Source organism: Pezoporus wallicus, unplaced genomic scaffold (genome assembly GCF_028554395.1).
Source record: "Pezoporus wallicus isolate ANWC-B61680 ecotype Strahan unplaced genomic scaffold, APGP_CSIRO_Pwel_v1 scaffold_6446, whole genome shotgun sequence".
Taxonomy (NCBI): Eukaryota; Metazoa; Chordata; class Aves; order Psittaciformes; family Psittacidae; genus Pezoporus; species Pezoporus wallicus.
In genome coordinates, this window is record NW_026636264.1 from 301,727 (window position 1) to 326,661 (window position 24,935).

The 24,935-nt window shown below is 37.7% G+C and overlaps 1 protein-coding gene across 1 annotated transcript in view; it reads left to right on the top strand.

Annotated features, from left to right (window-relative positions):
- The window catches only part of USP12 (ubiquitin specific peptidase 12), a 41,222-nt gene extending 16,803 nt beyond the window's left edge, over positions 1-24,419 (top strand). Inside the window, exons 3-9 of the mRNA XM_057399562.1 lie at positions 4,068-4,281; positions 8,922-9,148; positions 14,417-14,493; positions 14,685-14,768; positions 16,939-17,136; positions 18,903-18,981; positions 22,219-24,419. Coding sequence (XP_057255545.1) covers positions 4,068-4,281; positions 8,922-9,148; positions 14,417-14,493; positions 14,685-14,768; positions 16,939-17,136; positions 18,903-18,981; positions 22,219-22,320 — 981 coding nt within the window. The 3' untranslated portion in view covers positions 22,321-24,419. The remainder of the gene's footprint in view (positions 1-4,067; positions 4,282-8,921; positions 9,149-14,416; positions 14,494-14,684; positions 14,769-16,938; positions 17,137-18,902; positions 18,982-22,218) is intronic.
- Positions 24,420-24,935: the final 516 nt, after the last annotated feature.

Genomic DNA, 24,935 nt, shown 5'->3' on the forward strand with positions numbered 1-24,935 from the left:
AAAGGGCAATTACGGGAAGCAGATGTAAGACCAGATGGGATTTTTGTTCTGTCAATGAAAGCTCAAAATGGAAAATTTAGTTTAGACTTCGAAGAACAATATCATTCACTAAATCAGTAGGAAATGTTTTAAATGTGATGAGAGGAAAATGTTAGTAGTATGATGTTCCGTCACATGGACAACCAGGAACACCAAGTCTGCATATCATTCTTTCCCCCTGTGGTGCAGTAATGCAAACTATTAAAATCTATGTGTTTCACAAATTAAGTGGATTATTTTATCCAAAGGGTATGAGATAATGGACATTTTTAATCTCTTAAGAACTAATCTGGTGGCTCCTAAACAGTTTACCAGACTTACTCTGAGGGTGGTGAGGCACTGGAATAGGTTGCCCAAAGAAGTGATAAATGCTCCATCCCTGACAGTGTTCAAGGCTAGGCTGGATGGAGTCTTGGGTGACATGGTTTAGTGTGAGGCATCCCAGCCCATAGCAGACGGGTTGGAACTTGATGATCTTAAGGTCCTTTCCAGCCCTAACTATTCTATGATTCCATTATAGAGCAGGAAGTTTGGTTATCCAGTCTCTTGCAATGGATTGCATGTTTTGGAGAAAGCTGATTTACTGGCATGGCCCATTGCAGCGATAAAAGTCATCGGATCTGTCAACACATCAGAGCTGGGAGGAGCCCAAGTGCTGCTCAGTGTTCTCAGCAGATCTGAGTTCTTGTAGATCTTGTGTTCATTTTTATAGCTCTGTGGTGTTCAACAACCAGGGTTCTTTGTGGTTGTATGTTGCATCAGAAGATTAAGCTATAAGGCTACAAGCCTTAGTGAGTGTGTGGTGTTTTTGCTGCAGCTTTTCTGATTGTCTCTTTTTATATTTCCACACAGGTTTGGGTTTTTTTGGGGTTTTCTTTGTTTTCTTTTTTTTTTTTTTTAGAAAAAAAAAGGGTGTGTGTATGAAATGTCCAGAATGCAGTATTTTTGTGAAAGGAAAGTCTGACTTCTCAGAATTTGGAATAGAAGAGTAATATGGACTGAAAAAAAGAGCGAATGTGTATTTTGTACGTTTCTTAGATATGCACATTTTAAGAAGGTCTCACAGAAACAGAGAGGCAAACAATAAACCAGTTGAAAACATGGGTTAAATGACTCTGCTGTGTATAGTCTCAATTACGTTTCCCTGAATGAGGTCGAGGAGTTTCAGTATCCCACACATTACAATGATGGCCTTTCTTACAGTTTGCCACTGTTACTCTGAGGCAGACTTGACAAGCATTTTGTTATACAGCACTTGCCAGTCTTCTTACAAGTGTTGTGCTTCTGAGGCCATGAGGGGAGATGGAAGAGGTCTGTTGGCCTTGTTAAGAGGGTTGAAGTGTTGAGTGTTGAATAAGCAGAATTGGAAAGCAAAGTTCAGTGAGTAGTGGGAGGATGGGGAGACTGCAAAATCTTGGGTGTTCCCTAAACGTGGGATCTACTTTTGTATTGAAGTCAGTGACGGGAAGTAAAGTAATAGTGGTGGTAAGACCAGTATTTATCCATGTAACAAATTCCCTGTTTGCTTAATCTAGAAACCTCCCTGCCTTTCCCCCCTTGTTTAGTACAGGTACCATTATAATTTTTAACAATTGGAAGCTTTTCTTTCAAGTATTTGAAGTTTTGAAGCAATGAAGCCCGATGCTTTAGATATAAACCAAATGTGAACTAATTAATCTTTTTTTCAGGAGTTTGTTTTATAACAATCTTCTATTGCCTACTGTCTTTCTGGATTAGGTCGAAGAAAACCTTTCTCTGCTTGCTTTAATTTCCTACCTACAGGCACATAGATTAGCATACATTCATCTTAAATTAATCTGAATTTTGTTCATTGTTTTGAGTTCTCATATTTTCGTTGTCTTTCACTGCCTGTGCACCATTCTAATTAATTTATCATCAGACTATTCCTTTTTAAAATGGGAATATTATGGAATTTCTAATTTGCTGCCTTTTCATCTTTTGACACTTGCTGTAGAAATTTTAACACTTTTCCCATTTGATTTAATTTTAAGAACTTTCTTAACATTTTAATGTAGTTCTCTGTGGCTATTTCTAATTATAACCTTATAAACAGTGAGCTTACAATACTAAATGTTTTGACATAAGGTACTGTGTAATTTCATCTGCTTCCTTTAAGGAAAAATAACTGGTTTTCCTCTTAAGTTCATTTGCCTCCTTGAGAGCAGATTTGGACAAAGAAGCTAATAGAAGCATTTTCCCTAGCTTAAATAAATAAAAATAATGGGTGTTAATTTCCTCACTTTTTGATATGGAGCTCTTAAGACTTCTAAATATATATATATATATATATATATATATATATATATATATATTTGAATACACTTCTTACTTATTCTTTGGACATGTCTTGGGTATTTAGAAAGTAGTTCTTAATATTTCAGTAATTTAAAATAATAGAAAACAATGTACTTCCCAGTTTTGTGATGAAATTGCGTAGTGCTCTTGTTTGTCATTGTCTTATTCAGGAGAGAACAAAACCCACTTACTTACCTGTTATTGCTAGGATGTAAAATCTTTCAGTTCTTTTTGTTGAAAGAAGCTGTTCTTAAAATATCTCTCAGTGCACTCTTTTTGCTATATGACAGTCTCCCCATCACAATATAGTCTTAGAATTTGTTACCCATATATGCTGCTATCTTCACAGAAAACGTGAATATGAACACTGTTTTCACATTTTACAGAATGTGTGTGGTAGGTATGTGCTTCAATTTGCAGGTTGAGTGACTGCAGCTGAAAGGTTGGATTACTTGCTGAGGACCTTAAAGATTTTTCTCACACTTTCAGTGTTAGATAATAGGTTTCACTGGAGGAGGGCAGCATAAAATGAGAGTGGCTGTATCCACCGGCAAGGCACGATGCCTTTGCAGAGGTGGTGGGGAGGTTCACAGTGTTGGGGTGAGCTGGAGGCAGTGTCAATGAGGTGGAAGGAGTCTGGGGAAGAGGGACATCTGGAGCATCCTGGTACAAAGCAGGTTATGGATGTTTTTCTTGCTCTGCTTGCCCCCTGGCAATTCAGTAGCTTGCCTCCTTCAAAATGTGCATGTCCAATTTGTGCATTTTTTAACTTTCAGTCTTGCTTTGAAACTACTGATAGTGCCACAGCTTTGAATCCTGAAGAGGCCATGTTGCACTGTTTCAAGAAAACTCCTGAATTCCAATCCTGTTGTAGAATCGTATCATAGAATCATAGACTGGTTTGGGTTGGAAGGGACTGTAAAGATTATCTGGTTCCAAACCCCCTGCCATGGACAGGGACACCTTCTCCTAGACCAGGTTGCTCAAAGCCCCAGCCAGCCTGGCCTTGAACACTGCCATGGATGAGGCAGCCACAGCTTCTCTGGGCAACCTGTGCCAGTGTCTCACCACCCTCACAATAAAGAACTTCTTCCTAATATCTAATTAAATCTACCCTCTTTCAGCTTAAAGCCATTCCCCCTTGTTCTATCATTACGTGCCCTGTCACCCTAAAATGAGTGTCACTGAAACCTGAGGAACAAGTTAAAGCATTATTTCTGACTTTGATCACAACTAATAAGATATGGAGAAGCCGATTTCTGAAGTGTCTTAGAAGCTTTCAATTTATTCACAGTAAAAGCTGAATTTCTTCACAGTACAAGGTCATGCTGTGCCTGTTCTTTACTGTTGTGTCTGACTTAAGTAGATGTATAGTTATTTTTACCTGGGTATATTTTGGGCACTGTGAAATTGATGGTATTTGTTGAACATTTTGACCCAAGTAAATGCAAAGTATTACTAGTAAGTTAAATTTACAAGTGAGACAAAATTAGATAGCATTGTTCAAATTGACCTAGGTTATTCTTGAACTTATGTACAGTGTACTTGTTAATCCTTTGCAGAACAGAAATATGCTTTACTATTTTAAAGTCAAGAAGAAACAACTTGCAGAAGATTTGTCCCTGCTTACGCATTCTCCTATGCTTTGAGTTGAATTTTACTTCTCTACAGTAATATAATGCAAGCTAATAGATCTCTTTCTCATTTTATAGTTTGGGAATACCTGCTACTGTAATTCAGTTCTTCAGGCACTTTATTTTTGTCGACCATTTCGAGACAAAGTCTTAGCATACAAGAGTCAACCAAGAAAAAAAGAGAATCTCCTTACATGCTTAGCTGATCTGTTCCACAGTATTGCAACCCAGAAGAAGAAAGTTGGAGTAATACCTCCCAAGAAATTTATAACAAGATTACGAAAAGAAAATGGTAACTTCTTTTCTTTTTTTCTTGTGTAATAACCATAGCTATTATGATTTAATTCTGAAGCTGACATAGTGGGATACCTATATATTTGTTACACATGGAAAGTGTTCGTAGCGCTACAGTATAATAAAGAGGTCTCCCTAGAATAAGGGTGTAACCCTGGAGCTGTTTAGAGAAAGACCCCTTGTCTGTCTCACTTCACGTAGCACTGAGTGTATTGTCAGGGGCTGCTTAGGAAATTGCTTGCTAATTTTGCCTCTCTATAAATTGTCTTTTTATAATCAAAATTCACTGCACAACTTTTGCTCTGTGTTTAAACAAACATCACCCTTTGGATGCAGGAATCAGTCTCCCAAACTGAGTGTGTGGGAAGGACAGTAAGACTTTTTCCTGCAAGAATCTATCTTAAAACCCCATAATTTTAAAAATTCATTTAGAATTTATGCAGGACATAGCTTGAGCTACTTTTTGAAGGATTAATGAATTTTAAAATCACAGAGTAGTTTTGTCTTATTTTTTTAAGTGTAATTAATATCCTGAACCACCAGAGATTTCCAGATATTTTAAACATTTCTGGTTTCTTATCTGCAGGGCTAATTGGTCAGAATGTTTTAGAAAATCAGTGTTAAAATATAAATGAAGCCTTGTAATCTAATACTCAATTTGCATACAGTTATATAAAGATATAACATAAAACCTTTCCAGAAAAGAAATACTGGGTTTGAATAAACTGCATAAGATACCATATTTAACACACCTGTATGTTCATCCTGTTGTAATCTCTGCAAGACTATTTATGCAGAACAAAAAAGTATTTAAATGCTATGATGACCACCTCTGTAGTAAAAACAAGAAATAAAATATTGTGATGACGTTCCTAATTCGAAGTAACCCCTCCAGTAAATGCACACCATAAGTTGTAATAATATTGTTTAAAAAAGGCTCTCAGATAATGTACAGTCTCTTTCCTATGGAGAATAGAAACTGTCATTCAGTTCTTTGGTAAGTATACTTGAGAAATATGCCTGCATGTTGATGCATTTACAGAAATAGTTCATTGTATCAACAAATGTTGACTAAATACAGCAGACGTGGAGAATGGTTCAAATGGAATGCAGAAAGTCAGCCACGGGAGTCATTAAGTTCTTTCCAAAAACTGCTCTTTTTTATGCTTAATTACATCATTCTAAGTGGGAGAAGGCAACTGGAAACTCTTAGAGAAATCGAATGAGAAAGTTCAGCTCTTGTTGGCTTTTTGGTTTTCTTTTAATGATAATACTCTCAACTTTTCTACAGATAAATGGCTAAACTGTCAGGCAGTGATTTACATGGACATCATATATGCTATGAAGTGATTATTGTAAAGGTATATAATTTTGAGCTTTAAAGAAGAGATAATTAATGAATCAGGAATGCAACACCGGTTGTAGGTTCTGTTTCAGTTGTTACCTGGCTATACCAGGGTGATGACTGAGAGCATAATGTATTCCAGACTACAGTGTTGCTGTTCCATTTTTATTTTCAATGTCTGAATACAGCATACATGTATTAATGACCTTAAAGCTTAACTGGCTGGAAGCAGCTGCTGGGTTGAAGTCAGCTGAAGGTATACTGTAACGTTTGCTTAAATTTCTTTAATTGTAAAGTGAACAGTGTGTACCTTTCATTCTGTTGTGCTTACTGCTAATTTACTGACTGGGCGCTTAGACCTGAGAGATCTGTGACGCAGTGCTGTGAAGAACCTCTGAAGTGTTTAACCTCGAGAGACTTGTAGCTCTTGTTCTGCCTTGATTTACTTGATTAAATAAAGACCTTACAGTTGGATAGATTCAGAGTGAAACTTATTCGTACTCTCAAGAGTAGTGTATTAGTTAATTAAATAAACTTCTTGATTTGCACTCTTGGCTGGCCTTTCCCACTACTTAACCTCTCCAGATTATCTAGATTAGCATCAAGTTCTCTCTACTTTGTTCATAAATAGGGATTTTTTTCTTTTTGAAGTTTACTCCTGGATGCCATCAAGTGATTGATAATAAAGCTTCCAGGTAATTCCTGTGTGCACGTTAAAACTTCAGCTTCACTGAGTATCTTTTCATCTTTCCAGTCTTGGGAATTATCCCTCCACCGAAGGCCAGTTTCATAGTATATTCTTGGACTGTAAGCAAATTGCATGTTATAATTAGCTGAAGTAATTGTACAGTGAAAGACTTACATGATATTAGCTAGTGATATAGAATGCTTTTTAAATTGGCAAGTGAATTTCCTTGTAACAATTCCTGGTCAGAGAGAAGTAGTAACTGTTACTAAATCTGGTTCAATGCCTTTATGGTTTTCTTAGCCCCGTTCCTTATGTGAGGATTTGTAGCAGCATGGAATTTCTCAGGTTGATATCCCAGGGGACTGCAATAAACAGTGTACCAATTTGAACATAAGCCAGAGAGAAGACTTGTGAGAAATAGTTCAACTTTATGCTTTAATCTGTATCATTGCTATACATTGCAAGTATGTGAAACTATTCCCCTTCCACTGAATTAATCCTAAAATTATTATCTTTAGAAATGCTGACAGAGTGAGGACATGAAACATAAAGCATGGTGAATACATTATTATCTATCCAGCAGGTCCATCAGTAATAAAGGTGTCACATATACCAATATCTAGAAGCAATACTTAACATCTTGAAAGGCAAATCTATGTATTCCTAGAAGTCCTTATTTGAAAACTGTTTGCTGGGGCTAGAACTTTAAGCTAATTTGGCTTCTGCAAGTACTACCTTACTTAAAAGGCTTCGAGAAAGAAAATACTTGTTTAAAAGTAGCAGTATCTCTACATTTTTAGTCTTACTCTTACTTTCATTGCTAGTATTTATGACACTGTGCTTATGACAGAGCAGTAGGCTTAAAACCCTGAAAGTGAAAATAAATAAAGCAACATTTTGAGCATTTATTTTTCATGTTCTTCCTGTGATAGAACATATCATAGGATCTTATACTGGTTTGGGTTGGAAGGGACCTTTAGGATCGTCTAGTTCCAGCCCTGCTGCCACGGGCAGGGAAACCTTACACTAGACCAGGTTGCTGAAAGCCCCATCTGGCCTTGAACACTTCCAGGGGTGGGGCATTCACAACTTCTCCGGAAAACCTGTTCCAGTGCCTCATTACCTTCACCTTCTGGTTCCTTACATGTTCTTGAATCTGACTTGCTGTGAGTGGTTCTTAAATCTCCCAGTCCCTATGTTTACCTTCTGCTACTTGGGCGGTGTGGCTGGAGCACTTGCTGGTGAAGACCAAGGCAAGAAAGTCACTAAGTAGCTTAGTCTTCCCCATATCCTGGGTAACAGGTTTCCTGTTTCCTTACTGAGAGGGCCCACATTTTCCCCATTCTTCCTTTTATCATCAGCATACCTGTAGAAGCTTCTCTTGTTGCCCTTGAGGTCCCTGGTCAGGTTTATTTCTGTCAGGGCTTTGGCTTTTCTAACCTGATCCCTGGTTGCTCAGACAATTTCTGTGTGTTCCTCCCAGGCTAGCTGTCCTTGCTTCCAGCCTCTGTAGGTTTCCTCTTAGTGCTGGAGTTTCTCCAGGAGCTCCTTTTTCATCCATGCAGGCCTCCTGGTGGTTTTGGACTTCCTTTTTGTCGGGATGCATTGCTTCTGAGCTTGGAGGAGGGGATCCTTGAATATTAACCAGCTTTCTTGGGCTGTTCTTCCCTCCAAGGCTTTATCACATGGTACTCTACCAAGTAGACCCTGAAGAGGCCAGAGTCTGCTCTCCTGAAGTCCAGGGTAATGATCTTGCTGTGCACCTTTCTCACCACCCTAAGGATGTTGAACTCCACCATTTCTTGGTCACTGCAGGCAAAGCTGCCCCTGAGCTTCACGTTCCCCGCAGCCTCTCCTAGTTGGTGAGAACAAGGTCCAGCATAGCACCTCATTGGCTCCTCTGTCACTTGAAGAAGGAAGTTGTCCTCAACTCACTCCAGGAATGTTCTGGATTGCTTATGCCCCGCTGTGTTATCCCTCCAGCAGGGATTGGGGGTGATTGAGGACCCCCATGAGGGCCAGGGCTTTTGAAGGTGAGGTTGCTCATATCTGTCTGTTGTGAGCCTTATGCCTCTCATACAGACATTGAAGCTTCATGTAGATGAGGAAACATTTCCTGTCATAAGTTCTCAGTTAATTTATGGAAAGTGTCAGTGTCTAATGCCATTTGATATGCCCTATGTTATCCAAGACATCGACCTAAGCTTGGCAGAGATATCATAGCCCCTATAGGAGAGTGAAATCATCATGGACTGGCATGTGGAGGCTGCATGGGAGGCGCTATAAAATTTCAGGTGGCACTGTATGTACACCTGTGTTTAAGTAGCTGAATCATGCCCTAGTTTGCTTGCAGAATGGCTCACTCCTCTGTTAATTCCCATCAGGTGAGAGATTTCTGGGAATGTAAGCTGACATGCCCTCCCCTCTTCCCATCCCCTATGTTTTTGGCTTAGTTTATGAAGTATGCATTTTGTATTGGTGTTGTATTATCATGAACAATTCAAGAAATAAAGACTGGTTTTGAAATTTGACTTCTCTTAAAAATATTTTTGTAGTATGGCACTAACCAATCAAATAAAAACTCTTCTGTCATTTTATGTTGTAGAGCTTTTTGATAACTACATGCAGCAGGATGCACATGAGTTCTTAAACTATCTATTAAATACAATTGCGGATATCTTGCAAGAGGAAAGAAAACAAGAGAAACAAAATGGTCGCCTACCTAATGGCAACATCGACAATGAAAATAACAGCCCGCCAGACCCAACCTGGGTTCATGAAATCTTTCAGGGAACATTAACTAATGAAACCAGATGTCTTACGTGTGAAACTGTAAGTCTGTATGTAATTCATAAAATGAATTCTTCTTTGTTTCAGAACTTCATGTTTCCTTATTCATTTATCTCAACAGACTAACGTCCTAGTTTTTTTCTTTAGAAATCTTATGTTCATATGAACATTTGCATTTTTTCTTTGTTACTGAGAAAATTTCAGCAACTCATCTGTGAATTGTAGGAAAAGGGTTATGCTGATATTAGGAAAATGCTTACATGAATTTTTGTCAGTGTGATCATAGTCGGCTTCCCCTCTACTCTACTCTTGTGAGACCCCACCTGCAGTACTGCCTTCAGCTCTGGGACCCCAACTCAAGAGGGACATAGACCTGCTTGAGCGAGTCCAGAGGAGGCCATGAAGATGATCAGAGATCAGAGATCATCTTTAGCCTTTCAATACTTAAAGGGGGCCTCCGAGAAATCTGGAGTGAGACTTTTTACAGTGACAGCACAAGGGGGAATGGTTTTAAAATGAAAGATGGGAGATTTAGATTAGGTATTAGGAAGAAATTCTTTACCATGAGGGTGGTGAGACACAAGCAGGTTGTCCAGAGAGGCTGTAGATGCTCCATCTCTGGCAGTGTTCAAGGCCAGGTTGGACTGGGCTTTGAGCAACCTAGTCTAGAGGAGGTGTCCCTGCCCATGGCAGGGGGGTTGCAACAAGGTGGTCTTTAAGGTCCTTTCCAACCCAAACCAGCTAAGATTTTATGATTCTGTGAATTTCAAAATTTAGAGAATGCTAAATTGATGTATCCCTAAGAGCAATGAAGCCTGCTACTTGGGGATGCGGAGTTCTCAAATTTAATGTCATGATGACCTAATGTCATGCTTAGTGGTAATAAGTATTGTGATTCAGCTTCCACCAATTTCTAGTTTTAAATTTAAAGCCATTGAAATCAAGAATCTGTGGTTGGCTTTTAGCACTGAGACTGGGATTCTCAAAGAACATAACAATGTGCAGGAGAAATAATGCTTTTTTATATGTCTTTTCACAGGAATTCTGATATTAGACCCTGAGAAATAAACTACTCATTTGAGCAAGCTATATAAAATTTTCTCTGGAAATAGATCTATAATAAGAAAAAGCATATATTTCAGAAAAAAATCATAATTGAATTTTAGCGGCTTGAGAAAGAGAAAAAGCAGTACAGCTTGAAAATCACAGTAATTCTGTTATGATCTATTCGTTAGATATAAAGAAAACCTAAATTACTGTTATTTTGCATGACTTCATACCTGTTTTGCTTAAGTTAGGTAATGAATGTATTTCAGCATGACCTTGGAAAGAAAGAATTAATCAAATTAAATCTGTATGTTTCACATGGGATTTTCTCCATCTTCTAGAAATACTCACCTGTCTTTTATTTCAAAGAAAATAGCTTCCTAATGTCATATATAATGTATCTACAGACCTTAGCAGATCATGGTATTTTGCTTAATTCAGGTGATGATTTCTGGCTACCATATTTTCTTTCCTGGTGGGTTTCACCTCTCTAATAACTATCTCATGGAAACTGTCAATTGCTTCTCTTTTAGTTTTTTGACTGATTTTGTTTTTCTTCTTGAAACATGAATTTAGCTTAGTCTGTTAACATGACTGACATCATTACCTTTCCTTATTATGGCATCGTAAGTTACTGCTGTCAGGATTTTGATCTAGATAATAGTCCTTAATACAGGTTTTTAATGCTGATATGCTCTTTGCATACTTTATTAGTTACCAGGCCTATCATAATTTTGAGTTTTACTAAGATGAGTCAATTCTATTTTTCTGTTAGCTATTGCTGAACAGGATACACCATGTCTGTTTGCCACTGTGCCTCCTTGGACGGTTGAATATTAAATTCAGTGTTGTAATGCACATGAGGTTTTAGTGTATTAGGGCCTTTGTCTTCCAATAATAGTAATTTTGATTTCTAATAATCTACAAACTATTTTATCAGCTTCTGTCTATTCAGTGTATCAGCTTGTTTCTAATTAAAACACAGTGACCTGAAAATGAGTACTTAGATTTAGACACATTAAATAAGTTCTGTTGCTGTGAATATTATCTTACTTTCAAATATAGTGATATTGTTTTAATGTTTATTGGAAGCTGTTGGCATTTAGACTCATTCTGTGTTAAGACATATAATTTAAATGTCAGGAGTACTTGAATGCAGCTCATGCGGAAGATTACACAGCAACAGTGGATGAATTTGTGCTTTTTAATGATAAGACAATAACCTTAGGGTTTTTTAAATTTGGAATTTAACACATACTTAAATGCAAAGCATAATATATCTTTGCTCTAAGTGAGAATGAGTATCTTCTAACTGGCCAAACCTTCTCCGTGTTCCTAAAATCACCATGGCAAGATTTTGTTCTAATTTGAGTAGTCCTGACTGTAGAAAAGAGCTTCTTTCCAGGACACACAGTCTCAGCCCATCCTTGTGATAAAAAAATTAACTGATTAAAGATTTATCCTCAGTTTAAGTATGGACAGTGAATACAAGGAACATAGATATGATTCTTTAACGAAGATTTGTGTCGTGGGTCAAGCCACACCGTAAAGTAAATGTTACAACATGGACTGCAAGTTGTCTGTACACGCCTTTAATGTGATTTTGTGTTATGATGATTTCTCCCTTCCTGGATAGAGGTAGTATGATGAAGTGAATGGTACAAATTTTTGTGGCTAATTGATAAAAATGATCCAGAAGTTATTTGGTTTTACAGATTTATCTACACAGTTTAAGGAAATCATAACAGTAAACAAAAAATAATATAATTGACCACATTGAGGTTAAATCTGTAACAGATAAATGTGGGTAATACTTCTACAGAGAAAAATAGGAAATTGTGTTGGGTCAAAAGCACCAAATGTATCAATAATGTTTTTCTGCAGCTGATGGTCTTGCTCTTGTGTTCAAATGACTCTATAGGGCATAAAGTTCTGGCTCAATTCTACTTTGGACTGAGAGAAGGCAATAAGGCAAATCTCAGTAGTCTCTCTTCTGGGAGTACTATAGATACTATAGAAATGTTAACTATGCCCTACTTTTTTCTCCTTTTTTTTTTTTTTTTCCAATAAAACCAAGATAAGTCATGTCTTTTGTTTCAGCTTCATTTAAAAATAGTTTCTGGTTTTGCACACAGGGGAGCCTACAGTTGCAAAACCTTTTTTGTCAGTAAGCTGATTCACATTGCTAGTGAAATTCCAGACTGAAAGAGATAAAAATTCCAGGAATTGTAGCCTTCTGAGTTTTCTGTTCTTCGTGACATTGGTTGTCAGAGTACTACAGCTGAGCTGTTTGAGTGCAATTATGTCCTTGATGTGAGAACATACCATCCCCTTTAGCCAGGATACTGGAGCACCCAAATTCTTCACAATTATTCAGATATTCCTGTTAGGAGTGCTCAAATGGCTGTTTGAACACATCAAGGCTTGATTCTGCAAGTAATGAGGTCTTCTGAACATGTCCATCTTTTCTTCATTCTCTATATAATTAAAAGATATATATATATATATAGCATTGGTGACTTTAGTCTAAGAACCTTAGTGGTGTTTATTTGAAACAAAACCTCTGCAGAAGCAGGGGGACAAGCAGGCTGCTCAGAGTGGAGGGTGACTTTTTTGTTTAATTAAAACTGAGTTAATGCTAAAAAAAAATAAGTACTGTTCAAATACTAATGTTCAAAACCTCTTTATTTTTAAGACTAGCAATTTCTAAATTATCAACATAGATGGAAAAAATCCACTTGTCCTTTCAATACAGCCTTTAATGGTTCTTCATGATCCTAAGTGCACAATGGACCATCTAATCTGAGAGAGGTTCTTTAAGGCTGCATTATCTGTAAGAATGGAAAAATTCCTTTTGTGAACTTCTGGTTTCAGCACCGATCTCTCTTTAACCAAGCACAAGGCATCCCTTTCATCTTCTCCATCTCCTCCCTGCACTTACAGCTTCTGTGTGAGATAAAGCTGCCAGTGAAATCTTTGTCGTTCCATGGAATTTTTTTTTTATTAGACCAAGAGAGGAAGAATTCTCTAATTGCATGTCTGAATAACACTGATCACGAGTCCTTAATTCCAGCTGTCCTAACTGAAGACTGCAGCAGAGTATTTTCTGGAACTGATGTGTTTTTTTCCTGAGCCATTCTTAATCCCTAGGCTAAGATGACTTCCACCAGAGTTCTTAGTGTTATGAATTTAAGTTTGATAATTCCAAAAGCTTTAACTTAATTTCAGAAGGTTTTGATTTGTTGTGTGGCATTAATTCTCAAAAATAGTTGACTATCTGTATCCATTTTTTTCCCCCATATATGTTGTCCTTAGGAACTGTGTGTTTGTTGTCTCTTGATAAGATATATGAAGAAAAAATTCCCAAATCTCTTTTTATTCTGAGTTGAAAGGGAACAGATCTCATATGTTTTGAAGGTCAGTTTACAATAGTTCTCTGGTAGCTGTTTAACTTTTCCTGCTTTCAATCAACAAACTGCAGCCAGGCATCTTTTCTAAAAGCATTTACTTTTGTACCTAGGAGTAATAAAAGGGAGAGAACATTTTCAACAGTGACATTGAGTATCTCTAGAGAGGAAACACTAGCAGACAAAAGTTAAGGCTGCAGACTGCTGTTTCCTAAACCTTTTGATAACATAGCTGGTTTTCAGGGCAGCTGTGGATTTCATCCGTCACTGTTTTTCAGGATTGGTAATGGAATATATTCTCTCCTTCTAGGAATTTCTTTTTGTAAGAAATGGCTCTGTACTATTCTATCCCTATCAGATCTAAGTCCCAGGCTCTCGTTTACTAACTAATTTGCTATCTGCTGCTCATTTAATAGTGTGACTCTAACCAGGAAGAGGCTTCAAAGTATTTGTGCTGTTTATTAAGGACACTATGACATGCAAATACACAGCCCTCAGTGGGAGGGAATCACAGGAGAAGAACAGTGGTGAAAGCGCTAAATGGAAGATGATTGTGTTCTTTTGAAAAGGGTGAGGTGTACAAGGAACTTGGCATTAATATTGTTGAGCTGCAGTCACAACATAATGACAGCTGGCATTACGTGCCCTCACAGACACATGCACACTTCCATCTTTCTGAAAAAAATAAGAAACAGATCTAGCAAATCTCTGAAATAGAAAGGCCACTTAAAACAGTTTTTAAAAGGCTGTTATAAAGTAAGAGAGGCATTCTGTCCATAGAAAATGGTACTGAGAAACAGAGATAAATTCATATAACTTGGTTTAACTATAATCTGTTGGTTCTTTTCTCATGCAGATAAGCAGCAAAGATGAAGACTTCTTAGACCTTTCAGTTGATGTGGAGCAGAATACTTCAATCACTCACTGTTTAAGGTAGACACAAAAATCTGAATCTTCATAGTTTGTCTTTTATCTTTAACCGAAAAAGCAGAAAGTAAAACTAAAAGCTCACAATTCTAGCTTATGTAGACTTAATACTATAAAATTATAGTACATCTTTTTATGTATATTTCAGAAAACAAAATCGTATCCGTAGCATTTCTTTTTTTTTTTTTTTCATTCAGGGGTTTCAGCAACACAGAAACTCTGTGCAGTGAATACAAATACTACTGTGAAGAATGTCGCAGTAAGCAAGAAGCACATAAAAGGTACATTGGATTCCAGGAGGACAAAAAATAACCTGTGCATTTCATGAAAATACTCTTGATTTCCTTGTGTGTCTGTGTATGAGGCAGGGGGAGAATGTTCTTTTTCCCTTAGTTTTTCTCACTCTTCCTCCACTTAAGAATAACTTAGTTTCCAATTGCTGTAAGAATCAGTTTGATAGAACTTTTTTTTCTGATTCAATCAGAATGAGGCTTGTAATTTTTTTTGTTAAGTGAGTTTCCAGTTTCTTGAAAGTTCACAGTTAGTTGTGCTAAACTTCTGCTTCACAGTGCTCTTGAAAAGCATCAGGAGCTCTGTAGAAGCCTGAAATTCATTATATTTAAAACCAGTTCTTGTCTGCCTAATAATCCTTTTAGTCTTGCTTGCACCTTTGAAAAACCTCTGATTTTGTGTACTGTCTGGTATTTATTATCTGGGAAGGTATTTGGTTGAAGGGGTGGGAACGCTGACATGCTCTACTGGTTGTACCACTGATTCTGGTTATTTGGTTTAACCATAGATTCAGCACATGGCTTTGGCATATCTCATCTGCAAAGGCTGCCTTCACACATTGCCTAAGCTTACTAATTGGTGTGTATTAGAGGGTTGTGAAGCCAGGTCTGTCCTGTTGTTTTTTCTGTTGTCTGCGCTCTTTTACTGTGTGGGAGGAGGTAATGTGATTCCTGGCCAATATAAGCTGTGTTGATGTAAACCTGTACTGTAGGCACTGCCATATTGGCAAAACACAGCTTTTATCGTTTGTGCTCTTCATATGGGGCTTAAGTTCAGTTTCACTACAGTCATGATTTTCTTTGGTCCCTATTAACAGGGAGCTTATCTGTGATAGTGTCTACTCAGTTAGCAAAACTGGTGTACCGGATCCCTTCACCAGTGAGAGAGCTATTCTCACAGCTACATTACAAGAAGAGGACATAATTTTGAAAAAAGAAATAGAGCAGAAATTATATCTGTATCTCAGTAATACAATAAATTGTAACCCTTCTGAAAAATAGTTCCTTCTATCATCTTTCTGCCCTTTTCCTGCTTTTTCCATTTCCTAGTTCATTTGCAGGCCATGGAGAAAATTTGAGTCTAGCAGGGTTTTCCTACAGGTTAGGGTCAGTCTGAGTTTAATGAGAAAAAGGGAAGGAAGGTGAATTTTCAAGGAGTTTGTCCCCAGGCCCCTCTCTTCTGAGAAATGTACAGACATAATTCCTGATACTCTGAAAATACGGTCTCAGTAGACAAGTCTGAAATCTGGGCTGTGTTGTTGAGGTTGCTGAGCTAGTTTTCAGGGCTGAAATTCATCACAGTGTTGATCTAAGGTAATCAGCTGTGCTGAGAAGCAGAGCACTCCAGCTTGGCCACTCTTTTAGTGTGGGCAGATTCATTGCCCAGAGAGTGGAAGTCTGTTTGCTGCCAGGCAGCTGTGGTTGGCTGAGGAGGATTTGTAGGCACTGGTGCAAGATCTCAATACCTCCAGCTAGGGAAAGGGGCCCATGTGCTCTCAGTAAAACTAGGTAATCTGGCTTTGACTGGCATAAAATAATGCTGCAATATTTGTACCAAATTGCTATTCTAGAGCACAGCATTATCTTGTTTGGGTAGAAGGAGGTATGATGCGTGACAGTGTGCTTTTTATAACCCTTGGGGATGCTAAATGAATGGCTTGATATGAAAACTTGGAGTAATATATATGTAACAAAGTGGCGTAACAGTGCTTACTTTAAAAAGCATGTTTGACTCGGCTGGTTTACTGAGTAATTGGCCTGAAACAGGGTACCTGGAACAACTTTATTGCAATACCTCCACTGTATGCTGAGTGGGATCTAGGTTTTGCCTTTGGGAACTCAGAAAAGCTGTAGGTAGGTACATTTAAAAATGAAATTCTGTGCTATATGGTCTTTATGTCTAAATTACTATATGGGTTCATCATGGCTGTTATAGCTTATTGTTCTAAATGCATTTGCAATTCTCAATTGTTAAAATCCACCTTTAGCAACACAGGACATACTTGTAAACAGCTGAATAGTTGAGCTTCTTTTAATGCTTGCAGAGCTATTTTAAGACTTCAGTAAGACAGGTTTCCTGTTTGTTGATATCAACTGAATGTTTTGGATGGATATTGGAAATACTGTTGGATTTTGGTTTGTTTTTTGATTTATTTTTCAGGATGAAAGTAAAAAAGCTGCCTATGATTCTAGCTCTCCATTTGAAGAGATTTAAATACATGGATCAGCTGCATCGATACACAAAACTCTCTTATAGAGTAGTTTTTCCTTTAGAGCTTCGTTTGTTTAACACCTCAGGAGATGCCACCAATCCTGACAGAATGTATGACCTTGTTGCTGTGGTAGTTCATTGTGGAAGGTAATAACTCTTATTTTATGCAGGCATTTTTGTGTAGTGTAAGTATGTTTAAAAATCAGAACAAAGCATCCACTGCCACACAACTCTAATAGCATTAAAGACATCTTAAATGAAAAGTTTCTTAGGAAAAAAAACATTGTGGGTAGATGGTACCAATCCTGACAGCATATAGCTTTGTTGCTGTGATAGTAAAAAGTGATAATGGTGTATTTCACATCACAGATCTTTGTGTGAACTTAACTACTTTTAAAACCCCCCACAAAATTCGCAGTATCGTATTGCTGTAATACCATTAAAAGATCACTTTAAAAAAGTTTCTTAGGAAGGAAGGCGTTATGGAACAGATTCCTTTACAAACCTTTTCCTTTAGGGTGTTTTCTTTTGAAGGCTTGAGCAGCATTTTCTGAAATATATCCATATATTAATAATTTTGTTGATTGCTTTTGTTTCCTTGCTTTTGGAATATGACTGTTAGAGTTGTATTTGATTTTGCTATGTTCAACAAATGTTCTTGTGGCTTCAAGTCTTAAAAAGGGCTGCTCTACAAACTGCTTATTGAGTAGATATAAGCCCCGAAGATGAAAGTGATGGTTTAACAACTAGAATCACAGAATAATTTTATGTTGTGAAGCTCAAAGCGGGGCTAACTTTGATATTAGGTTGCACTGTGCTCAGTCTTGTGGCTGGGATTGCTGATTCACTGCCTCTTTGGGCGGTTTGCTCCAGTCCATCAGTGTTCTCACTCACGCCTCCACTCCTCCCTAGATAGACCTAGGATTACAGTAGACCTAAGATGACTACAACTCAAGTTGGCCAGGACAGTTTTGGAAATAAACCTTTGTGCCATAGTTTTCGTGAATGCTTTTGTTGCTGATTATAGGGAAAATCTGTCCATATCTGACCATTCTGTCAAATTCTGACCATTTCTCTCTCCCTCATTCAATCTGCAGTTTTGGGACTGCATTCTCAGAGCCGTGGCACAATACAAACCTTGTTTTCATTGAGTTATGCAATTTGGTACAGAGACATGTCCCTCACAGGTGGCAACCTTCCCTCCCTGATCTAGACATAAAATTTGTATTGAGTGCTGTTAGCCAGTTGAGGCAGTTCCAAAACTGCTTTAAGTAGTCCTCCATTTTGAGTTGTAAGGTTCAGCTATTTTGGAAAGTGTGTTATTTCCTTACTTGAAACCTGATTAGAAAAAGGACACCATTAGAGTTGGGTTTTTTTCTGTCATAATTGTGAAGAAATTTCTTGTCTGCCATAAGCTGAAAAGCTGTGCATTATAACAGTTTTAGTTTAATTGTGAGCCCTTCTTGTTGCTGTGAGGATTCTTGGGACTTCTAAACTGTCAGTTTAATTCAGTTTTTGTTTACAGTGGGTTAGATAGAAAGGTTTCTGATAGAGACTGTAGATGAACAACAGCAGCTCTGCAGCTTCTTTCTGAAGATCAGAAGTGTAGGTTGGGATTTGTTTTTTAGTTTCATTTCTCTGTTTCTTCATTTATATTTTCAATGCCTGTGCTGTTTATTCCTCATTTGAAAGTATAATCCTTCTTTTAACACAATATTAAATGTAGAGATGAGTAGGACCTTATTATGAAGATGATGTAAGTGGAGGGGGAAAAAAGGAAAAGCAGAAATTTTAGTGGTAACCATTTTAATTACTGCTAAATATCACTTTTCTCCAAGAAAAAAATGTAGTGAAATATATTCCTACATACTTATGTGTTACTGTCTGTGTTCTTTCCTAATTTTATTCCACAGTGGCCCTAACAGAGGACATTACATTGCAATTGTGAAGAGTCATGATTTCTGGTTGCTTTTTGATGATGATATTGTTGAGGTAAGCTTTGTGTAACCGTGGCCTTTTTTTCTAATAGTGACCAGAGCGTGTGCTCACACTCCCTCCCCCACCCGTGTACATGATTAATTAAAGTGAAAGGACTGATATGCTAATGGGGAGGGTTCAATCGAGTCTAAACAAGCACTAGCTGAGTGCAGAGCTGTTCCTTGCAATTTGACTGTACAATACTTTGAATACTTTGAATTGCATTTTGTTTTTTATACTTAGAAGATGCTTCCTTGTTTATGGCCATTGTCTTTCACCTTTGTTTGACAAAACATTCCTGTGGCCAGGATACAAGGCAAATAAAGATACATGAAAAACCACGAGGTGCTTGGTGACAGCCAGCATGGCTTTACTAAGGGGAAATCCTGCCTGACCAATTTGGTGGCCTCCTATGATGGGGCTACAGAACTGATAGACACAGGTAGAGCAGTTGATGTCATCTACCTGGACTTGTGCAAAGCATTCGACACTGTCCCACACAACATCCTTGTCTCTAAATTGGAGAGACATCAATTTGATGGATGGACCAGTCGGTGGATAAAGAACTGGCTGGATGGCCGCACACAAAGAGTTGTGGTCAGTGGCTCAATGTCCAGTTGGAAACCAGTAACGAGTGGTGTCCCTCAGGGATCGGTGTTGGGACCGGTCTTGTTCAACATCTTTGTCGCTGACATGGACAGTGGGATTGAGTGAGCCCTCAGCAAGTTTGCCGATGACACCAAGCTGTGTGGTTCGGTTGATACCCTGGAGGGAAGGAATGCCATCCAGAGGGACCTCGACACCCTGTGAGGTGGGCTGATGCCAGCCTTGTGAAGTTTAACCATGGCAAGTGCAAGGTCCTACACCTGGGTCGGAGCAATCCCAGGCACAGCTACAGGTTGGGCAGAGAAGAGATTCAGAGCAGCCCTGTGGAGAAGGACTTGGGGGTGTTGGTTGATGAGAAAATGAACATGAGCCGGCTTCAGTGTGCGCTCGCAGCCCAGAAAGCCAACCGTATCCTGGGCTGCATCAAAAGGAGTGTGACCAGCAGGTCGAAGGAGGTGATCCTGCCCCTCTACTCTGCTCTCGTGAGACCTCACCTGGAGTATTGTGTGCAGTTCTGGTGTCCTCAACATCAAAAGGACATGGAACTGTTGGAACAAGTCCAGAGAAGGGCCATGAGGATGATCAGGGGACTGGAGCACTTCCTGTATGAAGACAGGCTGAGGAAGTTGGGGCTGTTCAGCCTGGAGAAGAGAAGGCTGCGTGGAGACCTCATAGCAGCCTTCCAGTCCCTGAAGGGGGCCTATAGGGATGCTGGGACGGACTCTTCATTAGCGACTGTAGTGATAAGACAAGGAGTAATGGGTTAAAACTTAAACAGGAGAAGTTTAGATGGATATAAGGAAGAATTTTTTTCCTGTGAGGGTGGTGAGGCACTGGAATGGATTTCCCAGGGAGGTTGTGAATGTTCCATCCCTGGCGGTGTTCAAGGCCGGGTCGGACAGAGCCTTGGGTGAGATGGTTGTGTGAGGTGTCCCTGCCCATGGCAGGGGGGTTGGAACTAGATGACCTTAAGGTCCTTTCCGACCCTAACTATTCTATGATTTTATACAGATAAATTGCTTTTACTGCAGTTCTTTTCCAAGGGCAGTTCATTGGAACAAGCCATTTGTTCATATTGTCTAGGAGCTTATGATTTAATGCAACAGATCAATATAGTCGTCTGTTTTACCAGGTATCCTGAATTGTTTCAGATGAAGGTGTAACAAAACTCAAAATAGGTAAAAACTTCAGATTTTTGAAATTTGACCCTAAAATTTTCGAGTTAATCACTGAAACATGAGCCTTTTGCTTCTGTTGGTATTTTTGCCAGTATTAGCTGTGCTTCCAGGAATTACTCTCATTTAAAAAAAACAAAACAAAACAAAAATGGTTTTTAACTAATTTCTTGGAACATTTTATTCTTTATTCAGAGCAAGAGCAGGAACTGCTGGTTTGCCTGTATTATATCATCTCACGGTTTTTGCTTGTTCCGTTGTCTTCCTTTTGTTCCCCTTGTCTCTGCTTATGCATGAAGTATGATTTTGCTGTCCTTTTCCTGCCTTTATTTGAATTAATCCAATTTATAAAATGAATAGTTTATATTTTCCTTACAGTGCGCAAAAATCTGTGTGATTGAAAAGAAGAAAAATGGGTGAGACAGGTATTGGACTTGCATTGTTAATTGGCAGGCAAGTCGAGTATTGAAGAGTTCTCTCCAAGCCACATTATGGATGTTTTTTCATGCAGGAAATGTCAGACATGGAAATACACAGAACTGTTGGGAAAGTAAAAGGATTGCCCCTGTGTCTTAGCAAGGTAGACAGTAAAGTGAAATGTCTTGATAGGGTCAGAATTTCACTTTTCTCCTGGAAAAAGAGAGCTGTAGTAAATGGCGCATCATTTCACAAACATCAGGGACAATCTTTTCCAGTGCCAAAGCAGTAACTTGGCAGCAATGTATTTTTTCCTGTTAGCCCTTCTAAAGAGAAAGTAAATAATTTTTTTTGGTCTTAAATCTAAAACAATCTTATTCCAAGTAATGGGAATGAGTTGAAATAAAATCTTCCTAAGTGAAGGAAAAATTATCTTTCTGTCTTTTGGCTGTTAGTAGCCTAATTGCCTTTGATTTAAAATGTGGCAAGAGAGCATGCTTTCAGTTTTGGTTCCTTTTGTAGCTGAAAATGTTAACTGTGAAAAGCAGACAATACTCTTCACCTTCTCAACCGAAGTTTTGCATCTTTTCCCCCAGATTTTGATTATAGGAGGCTTTCTAGGCTAAGAGGATCGCAAGCAATCATTCTGCCTTCTCTTCATTCTCCTCTGCACTGGATTGGCCCATGCTGCTCAGAGTTAGAAATTATAGTTTGTACTTACATTTTTCATATTGATAAATGTCTTAATAGGATATTGTTGTCTTTATAACTTTTCCTTGTGAAATTTGAGCAAGCAGTGCACATAAGATTGCACTTACAGTAGGTTCACTTAATACTTAAAAATGCATATATAAAAATATCTATAGCTGCTGGCTTCTTTGCAGTTGATGATAGATGGGAAACCAAAGCATAACAACTTGAAGAATTATTTGGATTTTATTATTTTATGTAATTATGTGAGTTATTTTTGTTTTGATAGTAGTTTTTAGGTGGAACTTCATGTCATGTATATGCTATGCAAGATATTCTTACTTTATTTTTTTTTTGCACACAGAAAATTGATGCACAAGCTATTGAAGAATTCTACGGGTTGACATCAGACATCTCAAAGAACTCCGAGTCCGGTTACATCCTCTTCTATCAGTCTCGGGATTGAGGGGAAACTGTAGTGAAGAGAGATTTTCATGTCTCACATCTCTATCTTGGAATGGAGGAAGCACTGAGAAAAAGGAAAGGAGGGAGCTCCAGGGGCAGTGGCACAGTTTGCACACAACTAAGCAAAGAGTTTGGGATTATTGAGACCTTTGTATCATTTTAATTTTATTTGCTCAGGTATCATGCTTACTACCCATCTCCACTGCATCCCATAAGCAAAAAGAGAGATACCAGCCACTCTTGCAGGAGCTTTCTGTTAGTTAATACTATATCTGTGGTCCTAATTCAAAACCCATTAAGGTCACTGGAGAACCTTTCATGGACTTCAGTGGAGTTTGAATCAGGTTCTAACTGCACTGCCAGGTTGGTGCAATAGGAGCATTAGAAATCTGTATTTTATACAGACTTTGTGTGTAAAAGGTAAAGGACTCTTTGTGAACTTAGATTCCCGTGCTTAAGTTTAAAAGAATGAGGTTCAGGGGATAACGTGTAAGCGAGAAGATATATCTGGGCCCAACACAATTGCCTTCTTGATGGTAGTCGTTTAACTGAAGATTTAAACTGGTGTCAGGGAGGCAAGTATGTTTTGCTTCTCTGAAGAAGCTTACGTTATTTATAATGTATGACCGGGAACGATCAGTCAAGATTATGGCTTTTAATCTCCGTATGGGGAAAGATTTGGTTTGTAATAGTTTATTTTTATTTATAAATTATTGTAACTTAGGATCTTGTGTATTGTCCTTTATTCTAACAAGTATTGGAAATTTTATATATTAATTTGAATTAAAACTAATTATGTTTAAATGTTAAGCAAGAGCCAATATAAATTCTAAAAATAGTGCTTATGATATCTGTCAAAAAATGAATAACACAGAAGAGAGATTTCCTTCTGGAGGAACTGGTATCTAAGTGAGGTACTTTAATAAATTAGAATATCCTCTTTCCATTAATGGGTGAAAAAAAGGTGATCAAACTATTAGAAGCCTTCAAAAATGCATATCATAAGAAAATGATGGTGCAGTGGTGGTATACTGGTCTTTATAGTTTGTTATAGGTTGTTAATGGTTCATACAAATTAGAATGATTTAGATAAACCATTTCAAGAATATTATTCCCGTTCCTAAAAATGGATCTTTTTCTCTTCCTAGCGTCATGGGTGACTCTCAAAAGCCACTCAAGGTCTCAAGTATAAATGATGTCTGAGTAGTAAGAAGAAATAAGTTTGGAATTTCGTGAGACTGAAGATACCACATTCCTCTAAAAGTAATAATTCTTAAATCCCTTAGAGTCAAAATTTCTGAAACTAGGCAGTTTGTCTTGCTTTACGTTTATGAAATAGCATTAAGAATTAAATTTTGACAAAACACCTGATCTGTGAACTACTGTGATTTGACATTCTTCCACTTACCAGGATGTTGCCTGACAGTAGCTGAATGTAATTTCTGGAAAGTCACGGGATGTGCATTCCAGATTATGGCAATCAGGTCTTGGATGTCCTTGTCACTCCCTCTTCAGCTAGTGATTTTTACATTATTGTCATTTTCTAATGTTATTTTATTGATACTGTTACAACTTTTAAAAAGAATGTCTCCTATCTGCTGCTATAACTGACTATTTACTTACCTGTATCTTTTAGCTCAGGAAATGACCACCTATTCACTCAGTTGAACAAATCTTTAACAGGGTCACTAAATAAATTGGGCTATTTAGCAACTGTCATACTGTAAGAAATCGCTTTTGTTAAATGCAAAGTTTCTAAAGCTTTCTAAAGCTTGGTTTGGCTGGAATTCTTTTATAGAAAATTGTGTATCATGATTAAACTACCAGCATTGTAAAGAACAGCTTCAAATATTATGTGAGATGCAGAAAATATGACTGGATTTTTCTAAAGGGATTCAAGTAATTTGAAGTCCTTTTTTCAGCTTTCAGTGGCAAAAAGGTTAAGGGGTGAATCAGTTGGATAATGGTGCATGTTAGAAGGATGAAGTCCTTTGCATACTAAAGGTACAGTATTGTAGAAGAACTGTCACATTACTTTTTGCTAATTCAATATCTGGGGTTTTGTCTTTTTTTTTTTTTTTTCTTTTTTTTCTGTTTGGATTTTGGTTTGTTGGGGTTTTTTTTTAGTGTAGTAAAAAGCTGAGATTAGTCGCTAAATAGTTTATGCCCTAAAAAAATTGAAAACATTTTTGTTGTTTCACTGGTTTTACTCCTGCTATGTATTTTTATAAGATACTGACTTTTATTTTGCATAGGGGCTTTGAGGTAGTATTCCAAATTATATATTTCATTTTTATTTTAGTGCAGTTGAAATGATTGTAAATTCTTAATTAAACTGGTATCAGAAGCTGCAACTTAAAACACTGAAAAGACAGAAAAGTGCAAAATATAACTGATGGGTATGTAAAACGTTATGGGCTTTTTTTTCTTGGCTGTAATACAGGAGGGAGCCTGGGAAAGTCATCAGTTGTTGTAAATGGTGGAAATTATTTGCTGTGTAACTATGTAAATGTTAATTGGGACTACAGTCCCTTATTTTGTATATTGGAGCAAAAACCTTCTATTAAATAAAGTATGTTCTCTAAAGGTAAGTACTGTATCCTTTGTGGATCCTGA